The sequence below is a fragment of the Microplitis demolitor genome, chromosome 5 (assembly GCF_026212275.2).
Source record: "Microplitis demolitor isolate Queensland-Clemson2020A chromosome 5, iyMicDemo2.1a, whole genome shotgun sequence".
NCBI classification, from domain to species: domain Eukaryota; kingdom Metazoa; phylum Arthropoda; class Insecta; order Hymenoptera; family Braconidae; genus Microplitis; species Microplitis demolitor.
Window position 1 is genome coordinate 11180985 of NC_068549.1, and position 26369 is coordinate 11207353.

Here is a 26369-nt window from a genome sequence, read left to right on the forward strand (position 1 = left end):
CTACCTCAATACACTTATTTTATTGAACATGAGCAGGGATTAAATTTTAAAAACCGCTTCATTAACGATTTTTGATTCTTAAATTTTCAAACTTCGGCATAACAGGTAACTTGTTAGAGCTTAAGAAGATCGTAAAAAAACAATCGCATGTGATAGCATTTTCGAGCTCGAAGAGCTCGAGAATATATCTACACTAATGTTTTCGAGCTCTTTGAGGTCGAAAACAGCGGGAAGTTTTGGGGCTGGCCTGCAGAGCCAACCAACGCCCAGATTTTTTTTTTATTTATATGTAATTATTATTTTCTTTTTTTTTTTATTATTTAAATTTACATGTTCGAATAAATATATAGCTAATTAATCAATAGAAAATGGTGAATACTTAAACTAGAGCCGTCTATATAATTAAATGTACATGTACGAATTGATAATTAGTAACTTAATCAATAAAAAATTACCAGTTAAAAGTCAAGAGCTTAATAAATGCACATGTACGAACTAATTGATTGTAATTAATTCAATAATATATGGCTTCGTTATTAGTTGAGAGCTGTTTTTCAGATGAATTTAAATCTTTGAACTAATTGATAGCAATGTATTCAATAAAAAGTACCAGGTAATTAGACAAGAACTGTCTATCGAATAGCTGTACATGTACGAGACAATTGATAGCAATTTATTCAATAAAAAAATACGAGCCAATGAGATCGGTGCTATCTGTAAAAAAAATGACCATGTACGAACTGATAAATAGTAACTTAATCAATAAAAAATTACCAGTTATTAGTTAAGAGCTTCATAAATGTACATGTACGAACTAATTGATTGTAATTAATTCAATAATATATGACCTCGTTATTAGTTGAGAGCTGTCTTTCAGATGAATCTAAATATCTGAGCTAATTGATAGCAATGTATTTAATAAAAAGTACCAGGTAATTAGGCAAGAGCTGTTTATAAATTCTATGTACATACTGGAACTAATTCAAGGCTACATTTCTAATAATAGTATCAGGTAATTAGACAAAAGCTGTTTATCGAATAGCTGTACACGACGAGCTGATTGATAGCAATTTATTCAATAAAAAATCACTAGGCAATTAGGCGAGGGCTGTCTATTGAATAAATGTACAAGTAAGAAGTAAATATAGAATACATATTCAAAAAAAAATCAACCGGTAATCAGACAAGAGCTTTTTATTAATTAAATGTACATGTACAAATCTATTGTAAACAATAAAATAATTAAATTTTTGGTGTTGTAATTTTTTTATAATATTTATATGTACAAATCGAGAGCTAGCTTATTGTTGCTTTTTAGGTCGTATATATATATGTATGTATGTATATATGTATATATTTATATATATAATTCATAGACAGCTCAAGTCTAATTACCTGGTAATTTTCTATCGAATAAATTGCTAAGAATTAGATCGAACATGTACATATTCAATAGACAGCACTTGTCTAATCACCTGGTAATTGCTATTGTTCAGTTCGTACATGTACATTTATTTAATAGGCAGCTCTTGTCCAATTACCTGGTAATTGCTATTGTTCAGTTCGTACATGCACATTTAATTTAATAATAATCTCAGTTCCTATTGTTCAGTTCGTATATGCACACTCATTCAATAGATAGCACTTGTCTAATTACCTAGTAATTGCTATTGAATAAATTGCTATTATTTAGTTGGTACATGTACATTTATTTAATAGGCAGCTCCTGTCCAATTACCTGGTAATTGCGATTGTTTAATTCGTACATGCACATTAATTCAATACATAGCACTTGTCTCATCACCTGGTAATTGCTATTGAATAAATTGCTATTATTCAGTTCGTACATGTCCATTTATTTAATAGGCAGCTCCCGTCCAATTACCTAGTAATTGCTTTTGTTCAGGCTGCAATTGCACATCCCAAATAAAATACAACAAAATTTTAATTATTTTATCACATGTCAAGCCTACAATAAATTCGAACATGCACATTTAATTTAATAATAATGTCACGTGTAAATACCTAGTACTTTCTATTCAATAAGGAGCTTACAATTAGCACGTACATGTTATTTGAAATTATATACAGCTGTTATATAATTACCTGGTAATTTTTATTGAACAAATATCCTACAGTCGTTTTGTACTTGTACGATCAATTGTAGACGAAGCTACGTTTGAAGTACTGATAATTTTTGGTAGATTTAATTTTTGCAATTAACTCATTTAGGAACGTTCAATCTCAAATATTATTGTCACTTATGTTCTGATTATTCTTGTTTGATATAAAACCTGCTATAAATCATTTCATGCATATAGTATTGAAATAAAACAAATACCTAATCATTCGTTTTACATTACGAAAAATTTATTTTAGTTTTCATTGTTATAAATTTAAAAAATATTCCTGTTTACCTAGAGTGTTTCTTCCATGTATTCAGTCTTTTGTTAAATTTTATCATATAAAACAAAATGTTGAGAATATCTCTTATACAATGTACATATACCAAAGTACACATACATACTAGCAAGTCATGAGAAAAATCTTTATGTATTGTCGATAATAATAATAATTATAATAATAATAATAATAATAATAATAATAATAATAATAATAATAATAATAATAATAATAATAATAATAATAATAATAAAAATAATAATAATATAGGTTAACAGTGTAAATAACAAAAATAATTTTATTTTTTTCTGTTGCACAAGATTACCTAATCCAAACGTTTCTATAGAATCCACTGAAATGGGTCAAAAACCGCATAGAATCCAATAGACGCATTGGTTTCTTTGCGGTTTTTGACCTTTCAAAGTAGATTCTATGGGATTTTTTACGTAGGGTATTGATATTACTCAATATTATATTGTTTATTTATTTATTTTAGGATTTTGTCCATCTCTTTTAACATTATTTCCTGTTCCAAAAGTCGAAGATGTTGGATAGAACTCAGTCCATTGATTAACTCTAACCCGTTGATATTATCTTCACCTACATTTTCAATTTTTTCGTCCAACATGTCCCAAAAATCTTCCATTTCTAACTTTTTTTCCGTCCTTTGTGTGATTGGTCTTCTTGCGATATATTTATTCAGTTTTATTGAATTCCTAATCACTCTGGCATCTAATGCCAAGTACTTTATTACTTCTATTATAAAAATTATAATATATGTTAGTGCAATTATTCAAATTAGGCTATAATTCGGGAATATATATTTCAGATTGGTGAAAACGATTCAAAATAATTTATTTCAATCGGAAGCAGTAGGTATCGTGCACAGAAAAAAATTTACTGTTGCTGCAACAGGATTTTTCCTGTGGCTGCAACGTGACTGCCTCTTGTTGCAACAGCAGTAAATTTTTTTCCGTGTGCTTAAAAAATTCGATAGATTCTTGTATGTATAGGGCCTATACTTAATTATAGCACCTCATAGCACTCATTCATTCTCATAAAACCTCTTTGAGAATTCATGAGAATATATTGGATTCAATCCGATTTTCTTTTAACAGGAATTAGCTTTGGATCGTTTTTTTTTTTTTTTTATTATTAAAGTTAAGTCTTTTGAATGCTTTTTAACAAACCAGAAGTTGTCGTTACCTATAAATTGATTGGGATGCGGGTTTTTTTTTAGTAAATCATTTAAATTTCTATTGTAAGATTCTTCATAGTTGTCAGTTTTGTCCTCTCTCAAATTGTATACTGAAAATCCTCGAGGTTTAATCGTTTTTATCCAAAATCGCTCGTAATAATCGAATAAACGATCAAATCGCTGTCCAAAATCCTGCGTCACCACTTCTTTTAAGTTATTAAAAGTTGATATAATCAATTTGGGTGGTAACAAAGCCAATGCGATTAGCTGCTTTATAGTCACATAGATTTCGGGGTGTGTCGTGACTTTAATGGTTGTTTTATTTATTAACCCTAAGTCCCTTGCGTTTTTGTTGATTGCCTAGAAACAGAAATGAACAAAAGTTAATCTTTATAGCTACGATAAAATAAATCAGCAAGTTATCACTATTACTACTTTTAATATTTTTTGGCAATAGCAACAATTGTAGCTAATTATTTTATAAAGATACGAAATTTTTTTAAAAGTATTTTTGATTATTTACTTGAGCATAGTGGAAATAGCAGTGATTAGCATCAATATCTGGAAATGCAGTTTCCACAGCATTATGCATGCCAATCTCGAAATCGGACATGTAGGTCTTAGGGTTAAAAGATGGAAATTTCTCTTTAATAAAATTAAAAACTCTCAAATAGCATTCCTCACCCTTATTCGTCATAATGGACCAAAAGATCGGTATAGCCTGAAAAAATTATACTGATGGTTATATATTTCTTATGAAATCAAATATCGAGAGTCATTCGTATATGTCCACTTAATTTATGGACAGCTTTTGTCTAATTACCTGGTAACATTTATTGAACAAATTGTTATCAATCAGCTCGTACATGTACATTTATTCAATAGTCAGCTCTTCCTGAATTACCAGGAAATTTCTATGAAATAAACTGCTATCAATTAGTTTGTACATGTACATTTATTTAATAGACAACTCCTGTCTAACTACCTGGTTATTTTCTATCCAATACATTGCTATCAATTAGTTTGTACATGTACATTTATATAATAGACAGGTCCTGTCTAATGACCTGGTTATTTTCTATCGAATACGTTGCTAAGGATTAGAACGTACATGTACATTTATTCAATCGACTGCTCTTTTCTAATAGCCTGGTAATTTCTATTGAATCAATGGCTATCAATTAGTTTGTACATGTACATTTATATAATAGACAGGTCCTGTCTAATGACCTGGTTATTTTTTATCGAATACATTGCTAAGGATTAGAACGTACATGGACATTTATTCAATCGACTGCTCTTTTCTAATAGCCTGGTAATTTCTATTGAATCAATGGCTATCAATTAGTTCGTACATGTACATCTATTCAATAGGCAGGTCTTCCCGAATCACCTGGTAATTTCTATTGAATAAATTACTATTAATTAGTCTGTACGTGTACATTTATTTAATAGACAGCTCCTGTCTAATTACCTGGTTTTTTTTATTGAATCAATTGCTATCAATTAGTTTGTACATGTACATTTATTCAATAGACTGCTCTTGTCTAATTACCTGGTAATATTTATTGAATAAATAGCCTATAATTAATTCATTGAATGTAAGTAGCATTAATTACTGATAATTGTAATTAGGAATGAAGCCTATAATTAATTTGTTCATGTAAATTTGATTCAACAGCTGTAGCTTGATCATCTGATAATACGATCATAAATGTAGGATTTTTATAATCTCATATATATTTCTGTAACACAAAATGTTATAATACTCACAGCACTTTTACTTTGGCATTGTCCATCAACTTTGGCCATTATCGTCAATAATTGTAAATTATTTCTCTGAAAATGTGGTACAGCTTTAAATGTTGCGTCAATAAAAATATTTTCAACGGAATCACTTATGTCAGTTAGAAAATCTGCATCAAATAGATAAACATTTTGAGCTTCTTTGTGAATATTGTTAGTAATAAAAGTAAATTTTTCATAACTGGCAGAAATTTTCCACCGGTTATCTCTCCCATAGGCTAATTCACTTTTATTTATATTCAACATTAAAGACTGTGCAAAAGCTTCGATGACATTTGGTTTATTACAAGAAATATTAGTCGCTAAAGGCTGCTCATTTTTTTTTGTATTTCTGGATAGACCTTCAATCAAATCCTGGTGCATCAGTAAGATTAACAACAGTCACAACAGTCACTACTTGTACCAGAACAACGCCAACAGTTACAACTACAACTAGTACGGTTACAAATTCACTGACATTGGATCCACCACCGCCATATCCAATACTTACAAACACACTGCTAGGAAATCACGGGACGATCGGAACCGCAGATGGATGGAATTTTCCACCCAGAACGCAGGTGGGTGATCTCCATAGGCAGGAGAGAGTAGTTGATAATCAAATGGATTTTGCTGGAAGTCTCAATCATCTTCAGGACAATATTCCATCAGATATGAGACGTATATTTAATCGTATGGACAACAGCACACAGCAAATACGTCGAATGTCAAATAATCAACGTAATATAAATGAAGAAAATGCTGTGACGATTAATCAACTGTCCCAAATGATGAGAGAGCTCATAGACCAACAACGGGAAATTAACAACAGACTAAATTCAGGTGATAATTCATGGCGATCAAATTCACCAGTGGATTGGAGAGCAGCTGAGTTCCAGCTTAGTGGTGCAAACATTTCCCCGATGGGTCAACGTTTGGCGAGGGGGGAGTGAACAGCTGCTCATAGACCTCAGAGCTTGGGTCCCCAACAACACCAACATCAGCCACAAGCTCAGCAAAATAATCATCGTGATCCATCAGTGGCAGATCGTATCAATTATCTGCAAGAACAATTACGTCAACTTCAAATGGGACAACAAAGCCAGATTCCAGTGCCAAATAACGACCAGGGAGGTCGAGTAGGGAGTCAACCCCAGGTAGACGGTCATCTCCACGACATACCGGGAAGACCCGCTCAGAATCCAGTCTTCCAACAAAACCAAGGCAGGAATTTCGACGACAGACGATGGAAGGATATTTTGCAGAGTCTGAAAATGGGAAATTTACATTTTCCTCAGGAGAACATGACTGTAAATGATTTCTTGTATGCTGCTGAAGCCAGAGCACACCGTGAAGGATGGTCCGAGTGGGATTTGCTCAAGGCGATGAGTTATATACTCCAAGGAGCTGCAGCACGGTGGTTTGACGCAAACTATCTTCGCTGGGAAAATTACATGCAATTTAAGACGGAATTTAGAAAAGCTTTCGGCAGCTCAGCCACAGACCACCAGATTATTATGGAAATCAGTAAGATGCGGATGAAACCTGGGGATAACGTGACTGAGTTTGTATTAAAAATCCAGCAGAAGTATCAGTCAATGCAGATACTTCCACCAGTATCGGAACAAGTCGCCTCTATCCGTAATCATCTGACAGATGAGTTACGTACTCTGGTATTCGCCAGATCAGTCTATACGTATGAAGACCTATTAAATGCGTTACATGAAGCTACAAGGTGCATAGAGGAGGCTCAACAACCGACTGCTGTCGTGAATAAAACTGTAAAATTCCAAGATAAAACCAGATTTAATTTGATACAATCTCCGTCTGATGAAGCAGTTTATGAAGAAGATGAATTGGAACCGTCCAGATGTAATCTGATGGTTGCACCACCACCAGCAACTTATAACAACAGATATGGAGTGCAAATGAGGAATAATACTAATTATTACCGACCTCAAAATTACCAATACAACAACAGACAGCAACAACAAGTTAGACCTCGTCTGATTCAGGAGCCAGGAAGGTTATCCGGCTTTAATCAGAATCCAGTAGTCGCTCCAAGATACAACAGACCGTGTTTCAACTGTGGAGTTCCAGGTCACGTTTTCGAGGTATGTCAAAACCCCAGACAGGAAGTCTGTAATATTTGTTTTGAAGTTGGTCATACCCGCAATAATTGTAACTTAGCGGTTTATAGTAATGATAATAGACCAAATGCTTCAACCTCACCTGACAATCCACCTCAAGGACGTCAGGAGAACAATAATGTACCTGAAGACAATCGAAAAAACGATTAATACCTGGACCGAATTCCCCGTCGGCTCAGGATAATTTTGGAGTAACTAAGGGGTTAAATAAACCAAAACAAGATAATAAAATTAACCGGCAAGAGGTTGTGCAGGTAGTTTCACCGCACTATTCTCAACCAGGTAGTGTAGCTCAACCTGATGACCGGAATGATATATCGCAGGTAGGTTCGCCGCGATACTCCATTCCAGGTAGTGACTTACAATTGTCTACCATGTCCGTGAAAACGATATACGTAGAGGATATAATTTCATTAACTCAAGCAGACCTGTCAAGTAATTCTACAGAAATTATTAATCAATTAATTCAATTTTTAGAAGATCCAAATTGCATCGTTGAAGATCTCAATCAAGCAGACGAGAATATTAATCTGAATTCAATTACATCTATAGAAGAACCAGATGATGATGAACCTGAAACCCAATGGGAAGATGAATTTCAACCTGGATTGGAACCAGTTGATCTCGACTTCAATGTATCGTTACCGCGTCCTCTGGAACTAGGTAGTTCTTTTAACCAGTCCCCAGACTCGCAGGTAGCGGATACATTTACAACGTCTACATCTCGAGAAGCTTTCATTCCTGGAATTCTTCAAAATAAATCATTGTCAGCTGCTCAAAAATACCGTCTAGCGGAAAGAAAAATTTTTATTCCTGGTTCAGGTCCGAAGCCACCAGAATATACAGCAAGAATACCAGTATCACTTTGGATTTTTGGTATAAAACTCAATGGTATCCTGGACACTGGCAGTGAGAGATCCTACATCAATGCAAAAGTATATGAAGACATCAAGGAGTACGCGTCAGGTGAATTAAGACCTGATGATACACAAAAGCGAGGTGTTTTACTGGCCAATTATACTCTGTGTAAAAGCCTTGGCGGTGCCCCGTTTATTATACAGATAGGATCGGTCGCTGGTGAACAATACTTAAGTGTACTTGAAGATCTTGGACATTCTGTGGTCCTAGGAATGGACTTTGCATTACAATTTGGAGTCATTATAAACAGCAAAGAGAAAACTTGGCAGTTCAGTGGTCATCCTGAAATACATCAATTTGAACTTATATCATGTAAAGAAAATTCGTCGAGGTGCTTATCAATGACAGCTGATGAAGAATCAAATTTCAAAAATTTTATCAAAACTGAAATGGAAAAATTTGAAGCGATGCCGAATCAAGGATTAACTAACATCATCGAGCACGAAATTGTCTTGAAACCGGACGCTAGACCAGTCAGGATTAAACCATATAGACGCAGTCCTGTGATCAACGAGGAATTAAATCGGCAAATCGACGAGTTACTTGAGAAGAAATTTATAAGACCAAGTTACAGTGTTTGGTCGTGTTCACCGGTCATGGTAGCTAAACCCAACAACACCTGGAGATTTTGTGTAGACTATCGGCCTATTAATCGAGTGACAATACCACCAGCTCAGCCGTTACCTAATATGTTACGCATATTGAGCGCATTACACGGTGCAGTTTATATAAGTACTATGGATTTAAAAGAAGCTTTCCATCAAATCCGCATGGCAGTTGCGTCGATTCCTCTCACCGCTTTTTCTGTGGAAGGACGAGGGCAATTCGAGTGGTTACGGATGCCGTATAGACTAGTAGGTGCTCCAAGTACTTTTCAAAAAGCTATGGATGAATTGAAAGAAAGATTCCATAAAATTCTAGTTGATCGAGAATTACCGCCGAAATGGGCCGAACAAGTCTTTGCATATTTAGATGACTGGATAGTCATCAGTGAAACATTAGAAGAACACAAAAGAATCTTAAGTTTGGTGTTTGAAGTTTTTAGAGATGCTGGGTTACTCATAAATCCCGAGAAAAGTAAATTTTGTCGACCTGAAGTTAAATTCCTTGGATTTGTTGTAAATAAAGATGGTCTGCATACGGATCCAGAGAAAATAGCACCAATAATTAATTATCCACGGCCAACAACCAGAAAGCAACTACGCAGCTTCTTAGGACTAGTCAATTGGTATCATCGACATCTTCAAAATGTAGCAAAGGCTCAGGGTCCTTTAAATAAATTGACTGGAGTCAACACCGAGTGGAAGTGGGGAGATCTGGAAGAAGAATCGTTCCAGCGTTTAAAACGAGCTCTTATCGACGCTCATCCGTTATCAGTACCCAAGGCTGGACTCCCGTATTATTTATATACCGATGCCTGTGATACAGGACTGGGAGCAATTTTAGTTCAACGAGATCCAGAAACTCAAAAAGAATTTCTGATCATATGTCTCAGTCGTCAACTCAAGGGTGCCGAGACTCGGTATACTACCACCGAAAAAGAGTGCCTGGCTGTCGTATGGGCGGTTCGCAAGCTTCGCTGTTATCTTGAAGGTACCCCGTTTACTGTCGTCACAGACCATGCTGCGTTAAGATGGCTGCATTCATTAAGAGATCCGAATGGCAGATTAGCTCGTTGGGCCATGGAGCTATTGTCACACCAAATCACTATTGAACACTGTAAAGGAACAGAAAATGAAGGTCCCGATGCATTGTCTCGTATTTATGAAGATTTTGTTCCGGAAGATTGGCTGGGAATCAAAGAACAACTGGGTTCGGATAGTTGCCTGCATTTACAAGTGTCAAATTGGTATGCTGTAAAATTCAACAATGTGCGTCGCAATCCAGGAAGGTATCCGGATTGGCGCATTGTTGAAGACAGACTTGAATATTATCGTCCAGACCCGTTGAAATCTATCGTTGGAGATGATAACGCATGGAAGACAGTTTTACGAGATCCTGAAGTTCAACAAGTACTCCAAAAACATCATGAAGACCCAGATGCTGCACATCTAGGGAGGGAAAAAATGTATGAGCGAATAAAAGTCCAATTTTATTGGCCTGGTATGTATCAAGACGTCGAAAGTTACGTGGAAGCTTGTGAAATCTGTAAGCAAGTCAAATACAAGCAATCGTCATCAAAAGCTCCGTTTCAAACCAGACAACCCATAAGACCTTGGGCTATCGTGGCAGCAGACGTAACTGGACCTTTTACTCGATCCAGAAAAGGTCATCAATATATTCTAGTCATACAAGATTTATATACTAGGTTCATTGAACTCTATCCGTTACGTCGACACACTGGAGCTGCTGTCTTGGAAGCTTTCAAACGTACATTTTCTTTGAGATCTTACCCGCTGTTCCTGGTAACAGACAATGGCAGGGAGTTTGTTAATGAGACTGTACAAGATTATCTGAAATCTGTTGGAGTAAAATTTACACCGTTGGCTGTCGCACATCCACAAGCCAATCCAGTGGAAAGGATAAATCGCACATTAAAACCGATGATCAGAGCTTACATCAACAAAGACCAGACCAGATGGGATGACCATCTAGGTGAATTTCAACTAGCCTACAACAGCTCATACCATGCATCATTAAAACTGTCTCCATATTTCCTGGTACATGGACAGGAACCCAGGTTGTCCGATAAACTGACAGAACTGGAGATGGAGGATTTTTTCCCTGAGAACGAAGAATGGAAACAACGCGTCCAACGATTAGACGAACTTAGACATAAGGTCGAGAGTATCATGAGGGCTGAAAATGAGAGACAATCTAGTTATAATAAAAATTCAGAACTTAAAATACCGGAAGTAAAATTAGGCGACAAGGTTTTCTATCCGAATCGTAAATTAAGTAGTAAAAATCAAAAATATAGCGCGAGTTTAGGCATGAAATATCTCGGGCCAGTTACAATTAGTAAAATCATAAGTCCGCTTGTAGTAGAACTTAAAAATGATTCCGGAAAATCTCTCGGTACGCATTATATACCTGACTTAAAAATACCGCGTCGTAGTAGTCGTTTAGCTGACAAAATTTCTCATAAAAATTAATATCGATCTCAACCCGGACGTATGACTAACCCGTTTATATTTCAGATGGAACATCGAAGACGAAGGTCCCGAGAGGGAGCTCGGGGTTGGACGGAGGCAACCCGGAGAATTTACCAGGGAACCAGGTGGGCAGGTAGGCCTTATGGCCCTCCAGGTAGGAGAATAACCGGCCGGTTGGTTTCAAATCCACCAGCCAGGTTGTGGATACCGGAGGATCCAACACCAGTGACGCCACGCCAGTCTGCACTCCAAAGATTGGGTCCAGTGGTGTCGAGGGACCGACCAACTGTCCCCAACCGCCCCATGGAGGTCGCGGGAGTCGCTGAGGCCGTGAGACCATCAACACCGACAACACCAGCTGTTCCATCAACATCGTCAGCGACAACATCAACCAGCCGGCCTAATCCAGCAGCAGCTCAGGACTTAACCGGACGGCGAGTCCAAACCAGGCCCGTTGTCCAGGTTGGTGGTTCTGCGGCTCAAGCGACTGGATCTGAGAAAAAGAAGAAGAAGAAGAATAAAAAGAAGAAGGGTCCAAATGGTCCACATATGGCCCAAATGGACTGGGTGGTACCAGACGATTTAGACCGCCTGCATTATGGAAGAGGTTTCATCTCCGAGGACTCAGGCTGTGAAGAAGAGATTCCGGCATTTGATGACCGTGAAGAAGTCCTGGAACTGGAGGTCAACTCCGATGATGACCTAGTTATAAATGATCCAGATGATAATATGGAATTATAATTATCGTGTCCTTATCTAAAATAAATTCATCAAATTTTGCTATTTTCGTGTACCGATCATTCGTTTTAACTTGCTGTTCCTATATCCTTGGACGACGAACATCTGCAATTTCCAACCCGGGCGACAGTCTGGCAGGGGGGAGTGTAACGGGGTAAATTTGTATTTACCGCGTTCAATTAAGTTTAAAATAAAATCTATTATGCGCACTGTCGGTCATGTGACATTACCACTTCGGGTATTCCGGGTAGGTAGCGACTAGTCGTCCGGAAATGGAAATTTCACTTGCTCGACCGTCGACCCCACCTAGAGTTAAGTAGGAGTGGAAAAAGGACAACTATAGTCAAGAGTGAGCGAGCAATTAAAAACGGGGACCGGAACGAGAATCGGGCATTAACCACCGGGACGTCCGAGTAGAGAGGTGGAGAGACGAAGTAACCAGACAACCGACGCCATACAGACGCCGTTAAATTAATTAACCAGGTAATTAATTAATAATTAGCTTGAGTCTATTGTGGAACCAAGCGATAAAAATCCCGATTATTAATAATAAATACCAGGCAGTTAGCCGGTATTTTATATAAAACATTACTAATTGCGTCTGATTGTAACAGGTTAAAGGAGAGTGAGGAGAAAGAAAGAAAGGAGAGAGAGAGAGAAAGTAAAACAGAGAGAGAGACGGAACCAAAAATTTGACCAGACAATTACGAGAACAAGGAAATTAATCAGACAAAACCCGGACAGAGACACGACGGAAAGATCTGGAGATTTTTACTGGAGAGGTATTTATAAAATTTATTCCAGGCGGGAAGCCGGAAAATTTTATTAAATACTTGGCATACGTTAATATCGTCGCGCCTAAAGAAAATCCTCGCGAATTAAATTAATTGCAAAAGTAAATTAATAAATTAAATTCGGATAATTATAAGATTTAGTAATTAATTAACTCCAGGCAGGTAGCCGGAGCCATTGCGTGTATAAAATATTTCCAGGCAGGTAGCCGGAATTCTTCTAGAAGTTTCCAGGTGGGTCGAGTGACGCGCGCACCGGAACAGTCGAATCTAGTCATAGACGCTAGTCCATTAGTGATTACTTATACATAAAATTTAATAAAATAATAAATTAAGAAAATCAATTAAAATTGTCTCGGGAAAATAAGAGAAGTCCGTGGTCGAAGACGTTATAAAATTAATTAGGAAATTAAGCAATTAAAGAAATTATAATTAATTAAAAAGAAGGCAGAATTAATATAAGAATAATTATCGCGGTGATAAAAGTACCTGAAGTAACGTGGTATTAAATTAATGAATCAAGGTCGTGTTATTAAGGAGATAAAATAAGTGATAAGAAAATGAGAAGGAAATAGTACTCAATAAATTAGGAAAGAAAAATCAATTAATAAATTAGTTAATAATTATATAATTCTCTAAATTAATTAAATTATTAATTGCGGAAAATTAATTTAAGAAGTGCGTGAAGAAAAGTCCAGGGGACTCGAGTGCAGTATGAGTGTAGGAAATAAATTTTTGAATGTGTAATTAGTTAAGAAATAATTCGGGAGGTAACCGATTTTAATTATAAGTCCAAAGGTAGTTGGCTGTTTAGTGAAATATTAATAATTAAGTATCGCGAAGGTTAAGCGATTTTTAATCATTGTATGTGTGAGTGTGTGGAAATGCCAAAGGTAGTTGGCTAATTTAGTAATTAAGTGTCGCGAAGGTAAAGCGATTTTTAACCAGAGTGTGAGAGTGTGGTAACGCCAAAGGTAGTTGGCTGATTTTAATAAAAATTATTGCGGGTAAATAAATAAAAGGTTATAAGGTTTAATGAAGTTATAAAGGTTATAAGGTTTTATGTTAAGGTCAATTAATGTCATAAGGTTTAATGTTATAAGGTCATAAGGTTCTAAGGTTATAAGGTTTAATGTCATAAGGTTTAGATAAGAAGTTATAAGGTTTAAAAAGGTATAAAATAAGGTTTATAAAAAGGTTATAAGTGAAGTTAAAATTATAAAGGTCAATTAGGTCATGAGAAAATAAAAAGGTTTAATTGGTGAATTGAAATAGTAAATTATTTATAAGTTATCCTTCCTCATCCTTCTCTTACAATTAAATAAAATTACACCGACCCTGATGATCTAAGATCCGGTTCTGGGAGGCCGTTATCACTTCCAGTGGCGCCCTTAAAAAGGTAATTTAAGGACGACCAGAGTAACAGCATAGCCCTGTTATAAAATAATAAATAAAAATAATAAATAAAAAAAAAATAATAATTCAACTCTGTAGTTATCTACAATTTTTATTAATTATGTCGTCATATTTTAAAAATGGTGCGACATTCGAGAGTTTCCAAGATTTCGAAAAAAAAAAAAGAATTTTCGAGCTCGAATCTGGATATATTTTTAATAAAAAAAGGTCTGTGTCGCTGGAAAAATTTAATGGCTTTGATAAAAAACTAAAATACTATTCAGTTGAGTACAAATGCGAAGGAGGGGGTGAACCACGAGTTACAAAAGGAAGTAATTATGTGTAAGTATTGTGCAAATGGTTGTTTTATATCTAATTACAAGTATTACATAAATTGTGTTAAGTGGCTGATTATCCCCGTAAAGTGTACATGTACGAACTTGAATAAATTTTTATTTTTTATTACGCTTATAAATTATAACTGCGTAGTTGATTTTCATGATACTGAAGTTAACAGACGTCCAATAGTGAATGGATTTTTTTAAAACCGATAAATTATACAAAAAAATATATATTTTAAAAAATTGCACCTGAAATTTTTTAAATTTTCTACATGTGCATATTTTTATTTTTTTTTTTTTTTTCTGTAATTGATATTTTGGAGAAAAAAATCCGAACATTTTGAATTGTCTGCTAATATCAGGATCATTTGATTTTCAACGTACAGCAATATGTAAAAATTACCTACAGGTATTTTATCTCGTTTAAATTATCAAGTAAACTCTGAATTACGAGTTGTTCGCATTAAATATTTTTCATTCATGCTCGGATTACCATCAAAAGTTTTTGAATTTACTAAAAATTATAATTTATTTTTTGTCGCTTAGTTTTGGATTAAACGTAAATATGATCTTGAAGGTAGCAGACAATTAGTCATTTTCGGATTTTCTTTTCAACAAATAAATTACAAAAAAACAAAAACTAAAAATATGCACATAAAGAAAATTTAAAAACCTTCAGGTGCAATTTTTCCAAACATTTTTTTTTTTATAATTTATTGTTTAAAAAAAATTCAAAAATTATTAGACGTCAGCTAATTTCAGTATCATTTTAATTGCTTTCTAGGTCCTAAAATATCCCAATAATTAGCATTGCCTATTTTTAAAAATAAAAGGTACATGTACAGATTCGTTGCAAGGCTTATAACCAATAAACGTTATCATTTTCAAAAATATCAATAAATATAAATTATATAATCACAGAATTGTTAAATAAAAATTATTTATTAATTATGGTATTTTATCTCTTGCAGAAGTGACAAGCTTGGATGCGAGGCTCATTATTCAATAAAAGCAATAAATAAATCTACCCTACAGCTTGCTTCATTTGATATAAATCATAATCACCCTAAGGATTACGTGAGTAATTAAAAATAGTATTCTTGACACTAAAAATTCATCAATAATAATAATAATAAAAAATTTTCAGATTCCTGTTCGAATAATCTGTGCGGGTGCACTGGGATATGATAAAAGCGGAAAAATGAATTCAATAATAGATAAATATTTCGGTGATATCAAAGATAACGACAAGAAACAAGAAGAAATCGATCGATTGATCAAACACTTGCAAATGATGAAAGAAAATGACCAAAATATAAGCGACGAAAACGACATAAAATTGACTACAGTGAGAGAGAAGATAAAACTGAAGGATTGTAGAATTCTACTAGAAAGAATAAACAAAAAAAAATCGATAAAGAGAAAGAGAGAATTAAGAGACAAAAATGAATTTGGCTTTAAAAAATTTAGGAGCTATATGACGGTAGAGTCCGAAAAGCGCTTGAAAATGATTGTGGATGACGAAACTGAAGACGATGTTGATGACGTCGATAGCGGCGGTGATTCTTCCAGTAACCTAGAAAAAGAAGATAAATCAACAAAAAAGGATAAAGACCTGAATGATAAAGGGTGCGATTATATAACTCCTGAAAAAAATGATAATGTCTCTACTGGAACGATGAGTGAACAAATTGCAGGCAATGTTTCTGACGTCCAAAGCAGCGGGGATTCTTTCAGAGTCCTAGAAAAAGAAGATAAATCAATCAAAAATGATGAAGGGCTGAATAATAAAGCGTGCAATTATATAACTCCTGAAAAAAATGATAATGTCTCTACTGAAACGATGGGTGAACAAAATGAAGGCCATGTTTCTGACGTCCAACGCAGCAGTGATTCTTTCAGTAACCTAGAAAAAGAAGATAAATCAACGAAAAAGGATGAAGACCTGAATGATAAAGGGTGCGATTATATAACTCCTGAAAAAAATGATAATGTCTCTACTGAAACGATGAGTGAACAAATTGCAGGCCATGTTTCTGACATCCAAAGCAGCGGGGATTCTTTCAGTGTCCTAGAAAAAGAAGATAAATCAATTAAAAATGATAAAGGGCTGAATAATAAAGCGTGCAATTATATAACTCCTGAAAAAAATGATAATGTCTCTACTGAAACGATGGGTAAACAAAATGAAGGCCATGTTTCTGACGTCCAACGCAGCAGTGATTCTTTCAGTAACCTAGAAAAAGAAGATAAATCAACGAAAAAGGATGAAGACCTGAATGATAAAGGGTGCGATTATATAACTCCTGAAAAAAATGATAATGTCTCTACTGGAACGATGAGTGAACAAATTGCAGGCCATGTTTCTGACGTCCAAAGCAGCGGAGATTCTTTCAGTGCCCTAGAAAAAGAAGATAAATCAATTAAAAATGATAAAGGGCTGAATAATAAAGGGTGCGATTATATAACTCCTGAAAAAAATGATAATGTCTCTACTGAAACGATGAGTGAACAAATTGCAGGCCATGTTTCTGACGTCCAAAGCAGCGGGGATTCTTTCAGTGTCCTACAAAACAATAACGGAATAAGAAAAAAAGATACGCACCTACAGTTACAAAAAAAAAAGTACAACAAAAAAACAAAAATTGAAAAAAAAAGACGACTGGACATGCGCAATCTGTAAGCAAAATAAAAAAATGAAAATGCGTGGATGCAAACTCCATAATATATGGTATCATCTACAATGCGGCGATGATAAAAAAGTACTACTCCGTAACCGACGTAATTTATGTATTTGTATTTTAAAACCATAATTAAAGTAAACATGACAATTTAAAATAACTTATCAATAAAGGCGTCTCTTTGTTAATGATAATTGTTAACTGTAACTCAAAATAGCCCCCTCTTAAACCAAACGTGCACGTACATATTAATAAGCCGCGTCTTAATTAATAATCATTTTTAATTGCAACTCGAAATAATACGCGCTTAGAGTTAATGTACATGTACACTTCAATTCTCTGCCTCACAAGTAATCATAATTTTTAATTATGACTGAAAATATCTTGCTCTTGAGGTGAATTGTACATGTACACTTCATTTAGCTGCCTCATAACTGAAAATTTTTAATTAAAACTAAAAATATCTTGCTCTTGACGTGAATTGTACATGTACACATCGATTGGCTGCCTGACAACTAATAATAATTTTTAATATTGACTGAAAATATCTTGCTCTTGAGGTGAATTGTACATACACACTTCATTTAGCTGCCTCATAACTGATAATTTTTAATTATGCCTAAAAATCTCTTGCCCTCGAAGTATACATGTACACATTATTAAGCTGCCTGGTATTTACAATAACCTTCGATGAATTGGGTGTATCTTTTTCATTTTATCCGACATACCAAGTTTTTCAAATTTTTGAGCAAGTCTGCCCTTCACATCGATAGGTGTTAGTGTCTCTTTCTACGTAAGTGTCCACTGTAAATCGAAGTGTTTAATCTTTAATCACTTAAGTGCTTAGTTTTTATTTAAATACATTATAGTCACTTTCTACACACTTGCAAGCGTTTAGAAATTGCCTACAATGTATTTAAATGGCAACTAAACACTTAGGTGTTTTAAATTAAAACACTTCGATTTACAGTGAATTGCTGCAGACACTCCAGATAACATTCGAATTGCAAGCCTCTCACACGAAATTCGTGCAAGATTAAAACTCAATACTGGAGGATGACTATAGTTGAAAATAGTTGCACATGGCATTCTCAAGACTTGCTCAAGTCTCAAAATTGACCGTGTGCCTTGAGCAGATCATGAGTAAGCTATGAGTAAGTAACTACTGTGGGCTACTGGTGTGAGAAACGCGTCAGACACTTTTCTGTCCGCCGAGTTCGAAATATCTTCAATATTCTTGCGTCCGATACCATAAGTAAGACCTACACAAATCGTGACATAGGGCCCTATGAACCGGTTCTCGCACGATTTTGCGAAAGACAAATACAGGAAAAAGACACTAGCAGGTGAGGGTCTTCCTCAATATACTTACTTCAAAATCTTCCTCAAACACGTGTTAGTAGGGTATTCATTACAATTTATACGATAAAAAAATTCCAGGAAATAATAGAAGAGCAATAAAATAGTGAAATGTTCATATCCGGACTGATTCTAGACTATACCTACACGGTAAAAAATTCCCAATGAATTTTACTATGGGTGTATAGTATTAACGGACTATAAGAAAGATAGTACAAAATTTACAAGTGTCCCATAGTAAAAAGTATGCGCAAACTACACGATTGTGGCCTTCAATCCAATACAAAGTACCAGGTAATCAGACAAGTGCTGTCTATTGAATAAATGTGCATGTACGTACTAAATAATAGCAATTTCTTCAATAGCAATTACCAGGTGATTAGACAAGTGCTGTCTATTGAATATGTACATGTTCGATCTAATTCTTAGCAATTTATTCGATAGAAAATTACCAGGTAATTAGACTTGAGCTGTCTATGAATTATATATATAAATATATACATATATACATACATACATATATATATACGACCTAAAAAGCAACAATAAGCTAGCTCTCGATTTGTATCAATCAGCTCGTCGTGTACAGCTATTCGATAAACAGCTTTTGTCTAATTACCTGATACTATTATTAGAAATGTAGCCTTGAATTAGTTCCAGTATGTACATAGAATTTATAAACAGCTCTTGCCTAATTACCTGGTACTTTTTATTAAATACATTGCTATCAATTAGCTCAGATATTTAGATTCATCTGAAAGACAGCTCTCAACTAATAACGAGGTCATATATTATTGAATTAATTACAATCAATTAGTTCGTACATGTACATTTATGAAGCTCTTAACTAATAACTGGTAATTTTTTATTGATTAAGTTACTATTTATCAGTTCGTACATGGTCATTTTTTTTACAGATAGCACCGATCTCATTGGCTCGTATTTTTTTATTGAATAAATTGCTATCAATTGTCTCGTACATGTACAGCTATTCGATAGACAGTTCTTGTCTAATTACCTGGTACTTTTTATTGAATACATTGCTATCAATTAGTTCAAAGATTTAAATTCATCTGAAAAACAGCTCTCAACTAATAACGAAGCCATATATTATTGAATTAATTACAATCAATTAGTTCGTACATGTGCATTTATTAAGCTCTTGACTTTTAACTGGTAATTTTTTATTGATTAAGTTACTAATTATCAATTCGTACATGTACATTTAATTATATAGACGGCTCTAGTTTAAGTATTCACCATTTTCTATTGATTAATTAGCTATATATTTATTCGAACATGTAAATTTAAATAATAAAAAAAAAAAGAAAATAATAATTACATATAAATAAAAAAAAAATCTGGGCGTTGGTTGGCTCTGCAGGCCAGCCCCAAAACTTCCCGCTGTTTTCGACCTCAAAGAGCTCGAAAACATTAGTGTAGATATATTCTCGAGCTCTTCGAGCTCGAAAATGCTATCACATGCGATTGTTTTTTTACGATCTTCTTAAGCTCTAACAAGTTACCTGTTATGCCGAAGTTTGAAAATTTAAGAATCAAAAATCGTTAATGAAGCGGTTTTTAAAATTTAATCCCTGCTCATGTTCAATAAAATAAGTGTATTGAGGTAGAAATCAATGCCAGGGATTCAAATCAAGATTTAAATAAGTTTTAACTCATGTGAGAAACAATCAAATATGAAATATCCGAGAAAAATATTAAAAACTACGTTTTATCGATTTTATTGTTGGTAGTGTAATTTAAACTAAAAACCAAGTTCGATGACATTATGTATCGAAAGTAACCATATAAAGGATGAGTTGGTATGATTTCAGACACATTTCAGTAGGTTATATTATGATTTATCCGGGAAAAATAACATAAAATGTTATTTTTTTAACTTTTCAACGCCGATATCTTTCAAACTAATTAATCGATTTCGACGTTTGAGGTGGCAATCGACGCGTTTTATTGAGTACTAGAGCTGATTAAATTTTGAAGTCGATCGTATAAGTCGTTTCTGAGAAATTAATAAAAAACTAAAAAAAAATTTTTTTTTTTTCGTAATTCGCAAATATTTTTGAGTCTATTTGATCATATGACCTGGAATTTTCAGGAAAGTTGATGGCCAACAAACTCTTTCAATTGCCGCCTTAAACATCCAAATCGATTCATTAGTTCAAAAGTTACAAAGAGTTTACATACATACACACACACACACACACACACACACACACTCGGACATCATTCCGAAAATAGTCAGAATAGCTTCCTAGGACCTCAAAACGTCGACATCTGATGAAAACTCGATTTTCGAAAATCGGGATGAAAACAATAACTTCTCGAAATTTTCGAAAATCGTCGATTTTCTTAGCGGGAAGTTAAAACAATTAGTAATTATTTTATAAATGTTGTTAGATATAAAGCATGCAATTAAATCGCATATATACATCTGATTTAAACAGCACTAGGGTCTGATTACCTGAGAATCTTTATTGCATAATAAGCTTGAATTCAATTCGTGCATGTACATTCGGCTTAAGAGACGGCCCAACTCTAATTGTCGGATATTTCCTATTAATCAATTAGCAGCTAATAAATTCGAACATGTACATTTGAATTAATAAATGACTCTAGTCTAATTAAATACCATTTTCCATTGACTAAATAGCTATCAAGAAATTCGTACATGTACATTTAATTATATAGACGGCTCTAGTTTAAGTGTCCACCATTTTCTATTGACTAGTTAGCTATCAAATAATTCATGCATATTCATTTGACTTAATAGACGGTTTTTATCTATTTATCTACGATTTTTGTTTTACTACATAGATCCCAATTAATTCGTACATGTACATTTGACTTAAGAAACGGCTCCAGTCTACCATTTTCAATTGACCAAATAGCTATCAATAAGTTTTTACTTGTATATCTTATTTAATTGGCGTTTCTGGTCTCATTACGTAGTAGATTTTTTTAAATTAGTAGCTATTTATCAAATCGTACATGTACATTTATTCGATAGACAGCTCTTGTAACAAATAGCTCTTAACTAATTACTAGGTAATTTGTTATTAAAATAATTGCAATCAATTAGTTCGTACATGTGCATTTATTTGATAAGCAGCTCTTATAGTTGACTAGTTGAATAGTTGTACATGTATGAGGCAATTAGACTAGTACTATCTGTAAAAAAAATGGCCATGTACGAACTGATTAATAGTAATTGAAGCAATGAAAAATTACCAGTTATTAGTTAAGAGCTTAATAAATGTACATGTACGAACTATTTGATTTTAATTATTTCAATAATATATGACCTCGTTACTAGTTGAGAGCTGTCTTTCAGATAAATCTAAATATCTGAACTAATTCATAGCAATGTATTTAATAAAAAGTACCAGGTAATTAGACAAGAGCTGTCTATTAAATAAATGTACATGTACGAACTGAATAATAGCAATTTATTCAATAGCAATTACCAGGTGATTAGACAAGTGTTATCTATTGAATGAATGTGCATGTACGAATTAAACAATAGAAATTACCATCAGGTAATTGGACAGAAGCTGCCTATTAAATAAATGTACATGTACGAACTGAACAATAGCAATTACCGGGTGATTAGACAAGTGCTGTGTATTGAATAAATGTGCATGTACGAACTGAACAATAGAAATTGCCAGGTGATTGGACAGGAGCTGCCTATTAAATAAATGTACATGTACGAACTGAATAATAGCAATTTATTCAATAGTAATTACCGGTTGATTAGACAAGTGCTGTCTATTGAATATATGTGCATGTACGATCTAATTCTTAGCAATTTATCCGATAGAAAATTACCAGGTATAATTAGACTTAAATTGTCTATAAATTATAGATATAAATATATATATATATATATATATATATATATATATATATATATATATATGTATATATATAAATATGTATATTTATACGAACTAATTGATAGCAATTTATATAATAAAAATTACTCGGTAATTATATAAGAGCTGTATATAAGTTCAATCAACATGTACGTACTAATTGTATACTACTTATTAAATAGAAAGTACTAGGTAATTAGACATGAGATTTTTATTGAATCAAATGTACATGTTCGAATTTATTGTAGGCTTTACATGTGATAAAATAATTAAAATTTTGTTGTATTTTATTTGGGATGTGCAATTGCAGCCATCTGTTCGTTTTCGCAGAACTATATTTCGTACCAATCTTATTTTATTTTATCGACATCGATATTTGTTCATCGTGACGGCGCCACATATTTTCTTCCGAGATCCCAGTGGTTCGCAATCATTCCTTATTTCACTTGCATTTTTTTTTTAGGTAGAAGTTCGCTCACTCCTGTTTGCCAGGCTGATAAATATGTACACGCATGCGTTGTATGTTTTTCATCGGACGCCAATACCGCGAAAGATTGAACACTAAAACTCAAGTAACTAAAAGTAATGATAAAAAATAGTGATAAAATCAATACCATATATTTTTTTATTTATTTATGTAATTCTAATTTTTTCAGTAGAATATTTAAATAATAAATTATTTTGTATTTTTGAATAACCATTATGAGGCGTGCACTTTTGGATTTTCCAAACTTTTTTGATATTTAGTAAGTTTAAATAATGTTTTTTTATTTAAGGTTCGAAGTGGACGGAGCTTACACAAGCGAGAGTTCCCGTTTTCGGCCGTATTTTCAACCCTGTAAAAAAATTATGAATATCGGTCCTAAAGTTCGGGGAAGTAGGACTTTTTTTTAGGAAATTTCCTCCTCTTTTTGAATTTTTTTTCAAATTTCAACAAATTTTAAATACATTTGGAGATATTTGCAAAGAAACAAACCTCCTTTTTTTTACTAAATTGTTTATAACTTTTGTAATTTTTGCATGCACCACTCCAAATTTTTCAAAAAGTTTCTAGATGCGATGACAAATCGAATGACACCTCGATCATAATTTTCCGAAGCGAATAAAAAACTTTGACTTTAAAGGCACATGTTGATTAGACTCAAAACGTTCAGTATCAAAATATACTAGTCCGATATTATTCCCGATGTAGCCCTTGTATTTTCTAAATTTTTTAGGCACAAGACTTTAAAAAAATATTTTGTACAGATCCGTAATATTTAATTTTATAAAAATAATTTTTATAGTATAGTTAAATTCCAGTCATGAATAAATAATTATTGTTGTTTATTCAATATTTCATTAAAAATATTAATATTTATATGAAAAAAAAAAAAAAAAAAAACAATATACATAGATTGTTTCATAAAGTTACACATAAAAATATAGAACATAAATTATATTTATACACAGATTAATTCATTTTTATAAAAAAAGTTCATTTGTATGTCACGATGGTTTTCCATCATTTGTCAATGCATTTTCATCTGTCTGCGTAGAGTGAAGCGGACATTGATAATAAAAGACAGCACTGGCATGCCCCGATCTAGCAGAAGGCATCGGCATTCCTAGTTCCCATCTATCAAGAGTAGGATCATATATTTCTACAATATTTAAAAAAACATTGCCATCATAACCACCTGTATAATACATATATACATATATATTTATAAATATACATATATATATATATATAAATGAAATTATTATCATTTGATTTATATCTTAATTCTATTACAAATAAAATAAAATATTAATAATAATTACCGATTGCATATAACTTGTTATCAATTACTGTGACACTTAATGCACTGCGAGCTATAGAAATATTATTAACTTCTTCCCAAATATTACCCTCAGTATCATAACGTTCTACAGAATTTAATTGGAGTTTTCCATTATATCCACCGACAACATAAATATACTGTCCAAGGCTTGCAATTCCAGCACCCGAACGACCATTATTCATTGGTAATACCATTGTCCATTCATTATTTTCTGGATGATAACATTCAACTGAAGACAAACGCTGGATCCCATCAAATCCACCAATTGCATACAGTAACCTTACCAAATAAAAGTAGTTAATTAAAAAATTTACAAATCTTTTATTATTTTCTCACCTATTGACTACGGCGACTCCTACACCAAGTCTCTTAACATGCATTGGTTTTATTTTTTTCCAAAGATCTTGATCTGGATCATAACATTCAACACTGTTGTGAAACTCGGCACCAGCACTTCCTCCTACAGCATATAATAATCCATCCATCACAGCAACTCCAACGCGATTTCTAGGTACAGTCATTGCTTTACAAGGTCTCCACTGATTAGCTACAGGGTTATATTTATCAACCCAATCACTATCATATCTTTAAAAAAATAAATAAAGAATATGAAGTTTTATAAGACTTAAAAACATTAAAAAGATAGATGACTCAATAGTTAAATATAAACCTTGTTTGCGGTGAATTATTTCTTCCTCCAATAGCATAAAACATTCCTTTCAAAAATGCTCCACCCAGACCTGATCGTGGTACTAGTAATTTTGCATGCTGAGTATAAACTTTATCATCTACATTAAATGCCTCAAGTGTATCTAATGAATGTCTGAGAAAACCACCAGCAATAAATATAAGTCTTTTAGTATTAGGCGTTCTTTCTTTAACTATTGGTTTTTTATGTAATGTAAGATCTTTAAAAATTTCAGCTAGATATTCTCGACACGCCGGAGCTTTTTTAAGAATTTCACAATTTTTCATTTGATCTCTTAAAAAATTCGGAGTTAAGTATTGACACCGAACAGCTTGTAAAATATGTGCCATTTTAGGACCACGTGCTTCCTCATTATACATGACCCATTTTAATACGGCATTATAAACTTCTCTTTCTTCTTGTACATTGAGTTCATCTTTTCTTACAAGTGATATCAATTGGATTGCTGACAATTGAAGGAATTCTTCTTCATGACAAATTTGACTAAAATGTTGTACAATAAATTGATTTGCTTTATGATGTAAATTTTTGCATCCATGTTGTTCAGCAAAATTAGCAATACCAATTGCATTTGTTGGATCTAATTGACGTTCTAAAAATATACAGCATGCTTCGATAACATTATTTACCTGCAATTTATTATAAAAGCAATAAATGATGAATTTATTAATTTAATTTAAAATTATATAAATATACTTGAAACATAGTTGCTGCTGGTAATAAAGTACAAACTGTCAATTCGGTAACTCTAATTCGTCCGGTATACATAAAAAACATTAATCTTGCCATAGCTGTAGGACAAACACCTTGTAATTTAACTCTACTCATTCCAGACTCTCTTAATCCTCCCGTAAACATTGCCTATCATTCAATTTTAATATTTAATTTGAGATTTTGTAATAATATAATAATATCTAATAAATTTACCTTGAAATAAGGACTAGCAGCAGCTAAAATAATTTTATGAGCATAAAATAATTCAGTTCCTACTTCAAGACATACATCAGTGAGCATATGATGACTACGCATCATGAACGTCATTTGCATTGTTTCTTTAATATGATCAGCCATACAAAATGTCATG

General features: G+C 33.4%; 2 protein-coding genes across 2 annotated transcripts in view; both read right to left on the bottom strand.

Annotated features, from left to right (window-relative positions):
- Positions 1 to 2797: 2797 nt before the first annotated feature.
- LOC128667788 (uncharacterized) lies at positions 2798 to 4985 on the bottom strand. The gene is made up of 4 exons (XM_053739350.1): positions 4425 to 4985; positions 4125 to 4322; positions 3610 to 3961; positions 2798 to 3159 (listed from the first exon to the last, which is right to left on the bottom strand). The coding sequence occupies exons 1-4, from the start codon at positions 4473 to 4475 to the stop codon at positions 2891 to 2893; spliced, it is 870 nt and encodes a 289-aa protein (XP_053595325.1). The 5' UTR covers positions 4476 to 4985; the 3' UTR covers positions 2798 to 2890.
- Positions 4986 to 24173: 19188 nt separating this feature from the next.
- LOC103578718 (kelch-like ECH-associated protein 1B) overlaps positions 24174 to 26369 on the bottom strand; it is a 3502-nt gene continuing 1306 nt past the window's right edge. The window contains exons 3-8 of the mRNA XM_053738950.1: positions 26213 to 26369; positions 25982 to 26146; positions 25247 to 25914; positions 24913 to 25161; positions 24557 to 24855; positions 24174 to 24393 (exon numbers count right to left, since the gene is read on the bottom strand). Coding sequence (XP_053594925.1) covers positions 24239 to 24393; positions 24557 to 24855; positions 24913 to 25161; positions 25247 to 25914; positions 25982 to 26146; positions 26213 to 26369 — 1693 coding nt within the window. The 3' untranslated portion in view covers positions 24174 to 24238. The remainder of the gene's footprint in view (positions 24394 to 24556; positions 24856 to 24912; positions 25162 to 25246; positions 25915 to 25981; positions 26147 to 26212) is intronic.

Bases quoted from the DNA above. Each gene is read 5' to 3' on its own strand.
- LOC128667788 (XM_053739350.1), bottom strand. From the start codon at position 4,475: ATGTACATGTACGAGCTGATTGATAACAATTTGTTCAATAAATGTTAC. The intron at 4,323-4,424 runs GTAATTAGACAA...TAATTTTTTCAG, and splicing joins TGTTCAATAAATGTTACCAG to GCTATACCGATCTTTTGGTC. The intron at 3,160-3,609 runs GTAACGACAACT...TTTTTATAATAG, and splicing joins GCATCCCAATCAATTTATAG to AAGTAATAAAGTACTTGGCA.